We start from the raw sequence: 11,327 nt of genomic DNA, 5'->3' as shown, positions 1-11,327 counted from the left end.
ACGAGATATGTTCACAAAATTAGACGTGGGTTATTGCCTAAGGCAGTGGTGGAAACTGCAAAGAAATTGTTCAGATTTTATTTATATTATTGAACCTTTTATTTATATTTGTGAAGGGTATTATAGATTCAGTGCAACCTAAGCTAACGTTTTTTCTTGTCTTTCCTTGAATTGACCCCTCACATATCTCTTGAGTTCTTATTGTAAGTAAGCGTAAACCTTTATTCAAATAGATACTCTCAGATACTTGAAATTATATTTATTAAGCGTCAATAGGTTCTATGAAGTGGAGAGCAGCCAGAATGACTAATTAGATAGCAAAAATCGAAGCGTTGAGAGTTCATTGCTGATCTTTTTACTCAATCATGCGTTCGTAACTTAAAAGTTATTTTTTTTATTATTACCACATCGTGGTAAAGAGGCCGTAGTATATTTCTATTCCTTAGCGGCCAACGGTAGGCAATGACAGTTCTTCAAGTTGATTTCGAACATAAAAAGTCCACTAGACATATGTACATATATTGAATAGTAAATTTATTGAAATGCAACAGCTACAAAAAGTTATTTCAATGCAAAATTTCAGAGACTACAAATGCTGTTATTATTAAATTGATAACAGCTGCGGTTGTTCAAGGTGATAATGAGTGCAAGGGAACAGCGGCAGTTGTTGTTTCCAAGATTTTGGTTGATACCGGAAAATGCTCGATGATCTTCGCTACTTCTTCCACACGACAACAGAATGTATAACCGAGTGTTGGAACACGGCGTAGGTGTCCAAATCTGCTCTCTTTCAACCAGGCAATGTCGTCACAAATATCCTTTTCACAGAACTCTGTGTGGTCTGGCGCCTCTATCTGTAAGCGAAATAGAGCAAAAAACTCTTAAGTGCGTCATGAATATTTATTTGGTGTGATATAGTTGGTTTACATAGGGAGAATTGGTTGCTATTACAACAAATTCCTCTGCAGTATTCGGTATGAGTGGTTTCACATATGCCCATATATATTTGGGAGCCGACACGGCCAAGTCAGTTGATTGTACAGTCACCTCTTCCGGCTTGCCATCTGGGGTCTCCTTCGCTGGCATTGTTGCATTACCATAACGTCCTACAAAAACTGTATATTTCTCAGAAATTGTACGTTTTTTGAGTGCATTTAAGAAAAAGCGCCAATTATTTTCACGCAGCTGTCGCCACCACATCGTATTGAAGATGTAAGCAAAATCATCGAATTCATTGCGAAAATTATCATCTTGCAGAATGCTGTCGTAGTCATATTCGAATGCCTTAAAAAATGGATTTGAATCTCTGCGCATAAAGTCTCTTGATATATTGAAATTTGACTGGCTGTGCGTCAATAAAAAATAAAAGTATAATTTTGAAAATGTAAAGTGAGTATATTTGTTTACCTCATAAAATCGAAATAGTTTTCCAGATTACCAACTGCTTGCGCAAGATCGACACCGAGTTCATTCGAAAGGTTTGGCTTTGTGATAGATATTAAAAATCAAGGATATACATATAATCCATATGCATTGAACCATATTTATTAATGGCATGTAATAGCCAAAAGCACTCACCTCGTTTGAAATCCAAATATCGTTTCTTTGGTAAGCTATATAGTTGGCATACTTCAGCGCAAAGCTCTCAAGATCATAACATATTGCTGATTTAATAACTCTACCAACTAACGGTATATTTTCGCCAATTGCATAACTCATGAACTCATCACAGTTCGCCAATGTCCTTTGACTCTCATAAAGATTTAAACTAATCGACGACGAGCATCGAATAGTAAAATCGCGATCATAGATATTTTCAAAATGCCCTTTCACATAGATGTAGTCATCCTTCCCACAAGATAGTAATGCCTTCTTATGAAGCGAGTGACGTTCCACGCTGTAGCCACTGTATCCATATAAACATTTATGCTGACATACATAAATAATTACAAAAAAAAATTTGAAAAATCCGCTTACTTAAAGATTATGCCGCTCGCACAATAAACCTCTATACTTTCATTCTCACTAAGTTCAAGCCCGCTTGGCTTTGCTCGAAATGTTAAATTTTTGGAACCGAAATTTTTCGACAACAAAGGTCGCGGATGCTGCACAAATAGTCGACAAGCTTTTGCTAAACTAAAAGCTGTCAGAATCAGCAAAAATAGTTTCAGATTTACTTCAAACATCGTTACAATCCGCCGATCTAATGCAACTGACAAAGGCATAGCCTGGGTCTGTGCATTTTATATCAAGCGCCACTTATTGTTTAAAAATATTAACATTGTTGCTTTTATATATTTTGTTTGTATGTATGTATGTGTACAGAAATATAATTAGCTATATATGAAACCGATATTGCTGAGACATCATTTTTCTATTTGCACATTAATGCGGCATTGCGATTTCATTGGATTATCATTGAAGGCACTGTCACCGATTGCTTTTACTGAGTGCATTCGGGTGTCTGCGGAGTGGACGCTTACAGCCGTATTTATGTTCGTCTCGACTTTCAGCGTCCAATCTGCAGCGCCCCTACAACTTTTTGGGTGTGGAGCCGACACATTTTCTTTATAGGGAGTAAAATATGTGATCGTCAATATACCATCCCATGTTCTCAAAGAATTCATCGATATCATATAGTGTGGAAGTACATTAAGAGATATATTTGCCAATTCTCGAATACAAAACACACAAACACACAAGTTAGTGAGTAATTTCGGTGAGAATTATGATCATAAATGCTTCTTCTTCCTTCTTTTTATTTCATCATCATATTTGCCTAGTTACATATGTATAACTAATTGTCAAGATGGCATAGTTCTAATAAGAACACGTGTTCTAACAAGCTCATTCTCTGCTTAACCCTTTCAGGCCTGAGAAATTAAAGTTTACAGATTTTAACGCCGCTTCGCACAGTTGCTAATATGACCATCGTGAATGTAATAAAAATAAGAAAAAAATTATCCGAAGAAAGATTCCTAGAAAAGGGACTCGCACAATTGTGTATTACCGGTCTTAAGGCCATATTATTGAAAGAAAAAGCAGTGCGATTTAAAAATCTTATTTCAAGAAAAAAATGATTTTATATTGATGGAATGTATTTAAAAATAATATTCATTTACATTGATTGAAAGCGATCATTTTTTTGAGTGGTACTCCTGAAAACAGTTTTTATTTTTGGTTAGGCAGAGAAATACAACGCATTTGGAGCATTTTATTCTAGTTCTGCTTGTACATTCCTTCACGCGGCACATCCGCGGTGTTGTCATATCCATTGCCTCTGGCCAGTGATCATACCGATCAGTACGTACATCAACGGGAGGATACAGTGGTCTGTTTCTTTTTGCAGCTGGCTCTGCTGTGCAATACGGAACAGGTGAATTAATTGGCCTTTCAGTGAATTTGGCCAATACTTCGCCGAGCTCAGATTTAAACTTAAATAGGTCTTTAATATTCTTTTTTCGCATGCCCGCCTCGGCTCTGTACTCTCTCCACGCATTGCATACTGCCATGTCAATCAAATGAAAAGTTGTTTTTACAGTCCATTTCTTCGTTTTTATAAAAATTTTGTAGTATTCCATTGACTGATCAGCTGCGTCGACTCCGCCCATTTTAGCGTTGTAACGCTTCACGATTTGAGGACATGGTACATTAATGTGCTTGCGTTCCTTTTTGCACCACCAACTGGGTCTTTTCCACATTCTGTGGATACTAGCGTAACGCACTTGCTATCGCGCCATTTAACTGCAACTACATTACCTTTCACAAACTGGCTTATGTCTCCTCTATTCACATTTCGGTCTAACGGAAATTCATCCTCTGCACAGGCAATCGGTTTAAAGCTATGCTCCCAGTAGCCTTGTAGCCGAGTTCCAGGAGGTTTTCTAAAAGCGGAATCGTGGTAAAGTACCGATCAAAATAGAGAAAACTCCCTTTCGGCAAATGTTTTGTCAATCTGATGACAATAGACGGTCCAACTCCCAAGCCAGTGTCAGAAAAAGTTCCTGCTCCTTGGAATATTTCGAAATCGACGACGAGCCCGCTGAAAGTCGCAACAACAAGGTTCTTAAGACCAACAGGTCTCGGTTTATTTTTAATGTATTGCCGCATGGACGCCCTTCCTGTAAATGGGATCATTTGCTCATCAATCAAGTATTCCGCAATTTCTGGTGCTAATGCTTGGCATCGAGATCTAACGCAGTCTATAACCGGCTGATTCCTAAACAGTTTGTTTGTCGGAGGCTGTAGAGTATCACCAAATTGAAGGCTGTTCCTTAATGTAAAGAATTTATCTCTGGTCATCGCGTTTTTTATTTGTGGTAATCCGAAGCCTTCCGACCAATACATCCGGACTCTGGGGTAAGCTAGGCACCCATTATGATATGGATTCCATAATGATTTTTAATATCGGCAGCAGTAGCATTGAGGACACATCCATGCTGAGATAAGTGATACTTATTCGTGAAAAACGCGGCGTTTTGAAAATGATCTTCAGGAAAATATTTCTGAAAATACTCCATGGGTGTACCAACTAAAATATTTCCTTGATGACTTGTTTGTTGGGGGGCGTCGAGTCAACAAAACCGACGCTCTTCCAGACTTCATCCCGAGCAGATACGCTTGTATTTACATGACTTACAGTGGGTCTTGATTAGCTGGAAGTAAAATTTCATCTTCCGAAGAAGTTTCATTAAAATCTGACTCGGATGAACCGCCCATTTGCCTATTTGGTTGTTCCCAGAGCGCATCATCATTTGAGTCATCAGAACTAAAGTCATCATTGGAATTTTCCAATATTTGGAGAACTTGAAGCACGTTCTCATCAAGATTCAAATTGAAATGACCTGGAATGACACAATTGTGCGGGTAAATGAAAATGCGTGGTCAGAGCCTGAAGCACACAATTGTGTGGTCCTTTTTTAAACTTGTCCAAAACACTTAATTTAATTATAATTTTTGACAATAAGACAATATATAATTTATTTAATATTTTTCAATACACATTTTTGCAAAACATCACGAATTTTAAACACTGCACAAAATGTATTTCAATTTACCTTTTTCCATTCTTGACGAAACGGCTGAACACTTCAAAACTTTGCAAATTGTGACAAAAATATACAAACAATCAAAGCAACTGTTAAAAAGGACCGTTAGAAATAAATGGCACAATCACTGCTTTCGGGTCTTAACACGTAGTAAAGCGAAAAAAATTTTTAACATATTTTTAGTCTTACCCGCACAATTGTGTATTGAAGGTCTGAAAGGGTTAAGGGGTTACATGGTTTACGAGTTTACAAAAAAAACGATGTGTTATTGTCTTAATAGATTCTACAACACCATATAATTATTAAATATTGTCATAAATTTTCAAGTTGATCCGAGTAATAGTTTTGGAGATACAGCCTTGAGAACTTGTGCGCTCGAGGCTAGCTAGGCTGAGTGCGCCGTCTTTAAAGCGTTTTTTCTCGAAACTGTGTTTTTGAAGTCGGTTGGCAAGATTTCTCGAGAACTACTCAACCGATCTTCATGAAATTTTACACAGGTCTTTGAGATACAATTCTTAAAGGCTTGGATGAAGGATTGTTTTTTTCAAATACAACAATTTGCAAAAAAATGTCGCGAAATTTTCACTGAAATTTTAATTTTTTTGTAAAAATGTCTGGCAAAATCCAATTTTCAGTTTTTTTCTTTCGTCCAAGTTCTAAGTTAAGGTTTTAAATAAAACACGTATTTTTTGACTTTAGATGCCAACGTGAGTGAATTTTTTTTTCGAGGGGTCTTCTTTTTTCCAAAAATTTCAGCATTTCTTTGTTAATAGTGTATGTTTGTTACAATAAAAAATTCTAATAAAATATTTAATTTTTTATATGAGAAAAACTTGTTGAAAAAAGTCTTTTTTTACCCGAGGAAACTCATGTAACTCCTTAAAAATATGCTTAGAAAGTATGTATTCTGAGCCATAGCATTAACCAGCTTTGTGAGCAAACTCGCTTCTAAAGGCACTCATTCCAAACGAAGCAATCTTTACAATGTTAACTTTTGCAATCTTGCTATGCTGTAATATTTCTAGAAAACTATCTAGTCGGGTCAAAGAGTCAAACTAGTTGGAAAGTGGTTTACATTTTATGAATTTCACTGGCGGGACATAGGCAAACGTGAAAAAGTGAAGTCAAATTACTTTTCTAAACTCAGCCGAAGGTTTACAGTTGCAATAAAAAATACTTTCATACTTCTGTATACAAACGTAACGAGTATTGGAATGAAATTCTATTTATTTTAGTAAAATGAGTATATTTTTTAGTTATTAGTTTTAATTATTTGTGTTCGCTCAAATAACATCATAATATCCTTCTGTATTCTTCACTGTAGTTTCACCTTCAGCCGTAACATGTAAGGGAATATAATCGATAATATTGGCGACCTCGTCTGGGGGGCAGCAGAAAGTGTAACCAAGCGTTGGTAGGCGTCGCAAGTAGCCGAATTTGCTTTCGTTCAACCACTCAATTTCGTCGCACATATCAACAGCGCAGAATGGATTATGCTCGGGGTCTTCAGCCTATATACAAACACATGTAAAATTGTACAAGGCATTTGTGTATGTATGTATATGTATAGTATGTATTTTTTTGCGATTGGGGCATATCACTTACATAAGGTGAATTATGTCCGATAACAACAAACTCTTCCACATCATCGACGGCTAGGGATTTCACGTAGGCCCACATATATGCCGGTACCAAAACCTCTGTGTCACTAGTTTTGACGGTTAGTAAATTCGTTTTTGATGAAGTGCAATTAATCGTAGCCGATGGCATGGTGATGTTGCCATAAGTGCCCACACTAACTACATACGATCTTTGGGCAGATTTCGTTCGTTGGCCAAGCGCTTCGAGGAAGTAGCGCCAATTCTCCTCGCGTAATTGACGCCACCATATGGTATTAAATGTGTCCCAATGTTGGAGTTCTATCATTAGCGATTTGTCCTGTATTAAGTTGTCGACTTGAAATTGGTTTGCCAAAGCGCTATCCAATGAGTCCTTTCTACAAATAGTAAAAAATGATATGCTGATTATACATAGTATGTATTTGTATCTCCTATATAATATAAAAAGAAAGAAAACTCACTTTATAAGATCAAAGAAATTGTTTAAATCGTTGGTTTTCAAGTCGAAATCGAGGCTTACAGACAACACTCCGGAGTTATGGTTCTATTTTATGCAAAAAATGTACACGTGTCTGTTAAAGGATTTGTGTGCTGCTTTACGAGTAGAAGGGAATGTGCATACCTTTTTGGATATTAAGACATTCTTCGGAGAGACGACATACATGGCGAATTTCAGCGATAGTGCGTCCAGATCGTAACAGATGCCAGCCTTGATCACCTCGCCCACATCAACATGGTTAAAACCGATTGCGTAATTATTGAACCCATCACATTTTGGTAGAACTGTGGTGCTCTCATAAAGTTTGAGTTTTATTTCGTTTAAGCATGATACTCTTACGTTCGTATGAAAAACATTATTAATTTTAATCTTTTTGTTAAAGCAATCGAACTCAACTGTATTTTGATATATTTCAGATTGTAAACTATTATCCCAGTGGTTGTAATCGCTAGAAAGGCATTATTTTATTAAACAAGTGCTAAAACTGAGGCATTGGAAATGTCTCTTTCCCTTACTTTCTTTGGCTTTCAATTTTCAATTCTCCATCACTACAATATGCTTTAACTGAATCTTCAAAATACACAGTATTTTCACGCGCTTTGAATGCTATGGTCCTGGATCCAAATGTTTGCGTGAATAATGGCGAGATTCTTTGAACCGAAAGTGTACAAGTTGACACATAGTTGAAAATCGAGGCAACTGCCACAAGAAATACAAAACAGTGCAGATTCAACATTTTCACTTCGTCGTCACAAATTTTGAATAGAACTGTAAAGGCAGTTATTGTTGAAGCTCCTTTTATACACAAAAAGCAACAATACAAATATACAATTTAATACTGGGTGAATATTTTGAACGGCATAAAATTACGATGACAGATAAGAGCAATGCTGTACGGGTTTTATTCAAGACTGTTTGCTTCCAATGACTGTACTGGCCTGGCATGTTGCCTTTGCGGCGAATGTTTTGGTGGTGATGGTTAAATAATGTTATCATAAAATTGTTTATATGTTCGATCCAATATCATTATAGTAATACATGTGTCAACCGGAGACCCACTGAGCGTTAAGTTTCGAGAAAGTAAACATTTTAATAACTGGAGTTCAAATTCGGTGAGATCTCTTTACTTCTTCATAAAAACGCAAGGTATTGCGGTAACACCCTTTATTTGTAATTCTGCGATTAAAAAATGCCATTCTTTATAGTTGATTCATATTAATTTGTTATCTGAGTTATATAACTTCATATACATGATTTAATGAAGCAAGGGCTGCAATCAAGTTGTTGTAAAGCAATTATTAATCACAAAATGCCTCAAACATTTTTATACTCTTGCAACATGTTGCTACACGGTGCAAGTTTCACGAAAGACATTCTCCGGAATAGCCTTGAGAGCCGAGGTGCAAGCTGCTTGGATTTCCTCTGTCGTCATAAAATGCTTGCCTTTCATCGGCCTTTTCAGGCAAAAAACAAAAAAATTAGTCGACGGTCTGAGCTCAAAACTTTGCGCACACGAGTCACAGTGTCGATGTTTGTCATCAGGGACCTCTTCCCGGACCTCATTTTTGGACCACCGACACACGCCACTCCTTGCTAAAGCAACAGCTGGGTAAGCCTGCTTGATCGTATCAAACGTCTCTGTCGCAGATTTACCGAGTTTCACACAGAATTTAATCGCGTACCTCTGCTCTAACGAACGGCTTGCATCACTCACAGAAACACGTCGCGCGAAAATGTTTGTCCTGACCCTCCATGTGCTCGGAGACAACCGACCAGCCAGGAACGCCTTCTACCGAATCCAAAGTACAGTCGCGGCGGAAGAAAATCAGTCCCATTACTTTCCGGACAAACCCTGAATTTTCCTAATAACGGTACATATACGGTGCTTATAATGAAAAATCTGCCTTAGACCCCATATAACTAACAAGCCTTATTTTTATTACCTCGGTTTTTTTCCTTGCAAGTTGCAAGAGCATGAAATGTTCGGATATACCCGAGGTTAGCGCTTCCTTACTTTTCAACAAAGTATTTTATCGCATTACTGCTTGCTAATCTTTTAAGGGCAGCAATATTTCAGAGAAATTACAAGTTTCCGGTTAGACATGATTTTAGTTCTTTATTCGAAACTGATAACCGTTATTTTCTATAGTTCATCGCACGGTTAGCAATTTTCTACAGTGCTTTTAAATTATTTTGCCGCACTAATCTAATGGAAATTGCTTGAAAGACTGCGCCACCTCTTCTGGGCGACAGCAGAATGCAACTCCGAAGGTCGGCATCAGACGGGTGTGGCCAAATTTGCTTTTCTGCAGCCAGTCAATCTTGTCGCATATATCGTGGCAGAATATTGCTGAGCTCCTCAAGTAAAACTGAAAAATGTTGAATATATTTAGAAAATTTAGTTATATGGTGCGGTGGATATGCTCACATAAGGCGAATTGTAGCCGATGACAACAAATTCTTCGTTCACGTCGTCTTTCAGAGACTTCAAATATGACCAAATATATACCGGCGGCTGTACCACTAAACTGCCGACCTCAATCGATAAATGATCTCCGTCGGCGGTTATGTTGTTGCTGCCAGTGTCCGGTATTCTCAACTCACCTGAAGTGCCAACATACACCCTGTATGGGATGAGCTTAGAACGTGCGATCAGCTCGTCCAAATAGAAACGCCAATTGCCAATGCGTAAGTTGCGCCACCACATTGTATTGAAGATGTGAGCAAATTCGGCGAACTCGGCCTGAAGCGGCATATCCTGCAGCAGGCTAACATAGTCAAAGTTGTATGTCTCCAATATCGGCACTGTTCGCTTGACATTGTCCAATTGCTGATTAAACTCGGTCTGACTGCAGAAAAAATAATAGCCATGAGAGGTTTTTGGCTGGACCATATACGCTTGCAGACATACCTCATAAAAGAAAAATATGTATTGAGATTGCCGAGTTTCGTTTTGAAATCTACAGTCAATTGATTTTGGCTTAACGCCGAACTGTTTAACTGTAATCGCAAAGCAAGTGTTAAGGGGTTGCGAGCAATTTTAAGCAATTTGACTCACATTGATGGTTTCACCATACTTAGGCCGGTAGGCCACGTAGTTAACGTATTTGAGCGCGAGTGTGTCGAGATCATAGCACATGCCCGCCGATATGATATCCTTCACATTCGGCACAGCAAGACCCATGGCATAGTTCATGTACTGCATGCATTTCGGCAATTTCGTGCCACTCTCGTATAGCGTTAGCGTCCACGCATCCTGGCAGTGCACATACATGGAATTCACGTTCGTATCCTTGTAAATGCTGGAATTCGCATTTCTATAATACAGTCGATAGCCTTTGTGGCACTTAAATTGTTTACTGCCATCGATATTGCTATTCTGCGGGCTCCCATTCAATTTCGTTTGAATACTAAAAAGCAAAAACAAAAGTATATATCCAAGCGAATCAATACAATTGTGCAATCACTCACAAAATCCCGGTTAAGCAGTGCACCTCCACTTCGTCCGTTTCATTAAGCTTGATGGAGCCCTCTTCCTGCGCGTACATGACACGATGGACACCGTCCGTTTTCATTACCACCGGCAAGTTGTCGTGGAAGTGCAGCACACACTCGGCGTGCGCATGCGCGACGCTGCTCAGGAGCAACAGTGTTAAAGCAAGGAACATCACTTAGTCTAATTGTCGTTTTAAGCCGTTGATGAACGTTGTGTTGCTGCTTGCGGCGCTTAAGTTGTCACGTATGCAACTATGTGCTGCAAGCGCTCCACTTGGCTTTTTATTGACACTCAGTTTTCGTGAAAGCATTGATTGACAGTTGCTTTGGCTAACGGTGGACCTCATTTGGGGGGGTGGTGCAACTAGAAAGATGTTTTGTTGGCTGCGGCAGCGCTTAGTATCGCCGTCGTTCGCTAAGAAAACATCTGCGCGGCAGATATTGAGAAGATGTCGCATTTATTACATACAGAGCTATTAACGCAAGTTTTTTGTTGCGTGCGCTTCCCAAAATTATGGCAAGGCAATGCCAGAGATTAACGGTACTTTAGCTCAGCGCAGTAGATCCGTAAAAATATGGGATGGGAGGTATCTCATTCCCGTTCACTAGCCTTGTAAAAGGTTCTCTCGATAATCGATCAGCTTTTTTGGCTCTCCATTTACCGTT

At 38.4% G+C, this 11,327-nt stretch overlaps 3 protein-coding genes across 4 annotated transcripts; all 3 read right to left on the bottom strand.

The window, feature by feature from the left end:
• Positions 1 to 478: 478 nt before the first annotated feature.
• Positions 479 to 2,217, bottom strand: LOC120772187. Its single transcript, XM_040100652.1, has 5 exons — positions 1,978 to 2,217; positions 1,579 to 1,906; positions 1,408 to 1,484; positions 928 to 1,345; positions 479 to 854 (listed from the first exon to the last, which is right to left on the bottom strand). The coding sequence occupies exons 1-5, from the start codon at positions 2,184 to 2,186 to the stop codon at positions 630 to 632; spliced, it is 1,257 nt and encodes a 418-aa protein (XP_039956586.1). The 5' UTR covers positions 2,187 to 2,217; the 3' UTR covers positions 479 to 629.
• Positions 2,218 to 6,236: 4,019 nt separating this feature from the next.
• Positions 6,237 to 7,937, bottom strand: LOC120772354. 2 transcript variants are annotated; one of them, XM_040100918.1, is made up of 5 exons: positions 7,682 to 7,937; positions 7,290 to 7,614; positions 7,129 to 7,211; positions 6,654 to 7,068; positions 6,237 to 6,559 (listed from the first exon to the last, which is right to left on the bottom strand). In XM_040100918.1, exons 1-5 carry the CDS (start codon positions 7,900 to 7,902, stop codon positions 6,332 to 6,334), a joined length of 1,272 nt encoding a protein of 423 aa, XP_039956852.1. In that variant the 5' UTR covers positions 7,903 to 7,937; the 3' UTR covers positions 6,237 to 6,331. The 2 variants fall into 2 exon arrangements, with proteins under 2 accessions (XP_039956852.1, XP_039956853.1); XM_040100919.1 differs by having other exon boundaries at positions 6,256 to 6,559; positions 6,654 to 7,044; positions 7,682 to 7,936.
• A 1,327-nt stretch (positions 7,938 to 9,264) lies between these two features.
• On the bottom strand, positions 9,265 to 10,899 carry LOC120772071. The gene is made up of 5 exons (XM_040100462.1): positions 10,638 to 10,899; positions 10,225 to 10,576; positions 10,078 to 10,166; positions 9,595 to 10,015; positions 9,265 to 9,535 (listed from the first exon to the last, which is right to left on the bottom strand). The coding sequence occupies exons 1-5, from the start codon at positions 10,832 to 10,834 to the stop codon at positions 9,368 to 9,370; spliced, it is 1,227 nt and encodes a 408-aa protein (XP_039956396.1). The 5' UTR covers positions 10,835 to 10,899; the 3' UTR covers positions 9,265 to 9,367.
• Between the last annotated feature and the right edge of the window lie 428 nt (positions 10,900 to 11,327).

Source organism: Bactrocera tryoni, chromosome 3, assembly GCF_016617805.1.
Source record: "Bactrocera tryoni isolate S06 chromosome 3, CSIRO_BtryS06_freeze2, whole genome shotgun sequence".
In the NCBI taxonomy this organism is placed as follows: Eukaryota; Metazoa; Arthropoda; class Insecta; order Diptera; family Tephritidae; genus Bactrocera; species Bactrocera tryoni.
The sequence above is the reverse complement of the archived record's forward strand: the minus strand, read 5'-3'. Positions and strand labels throughout refer to the sequence as shown.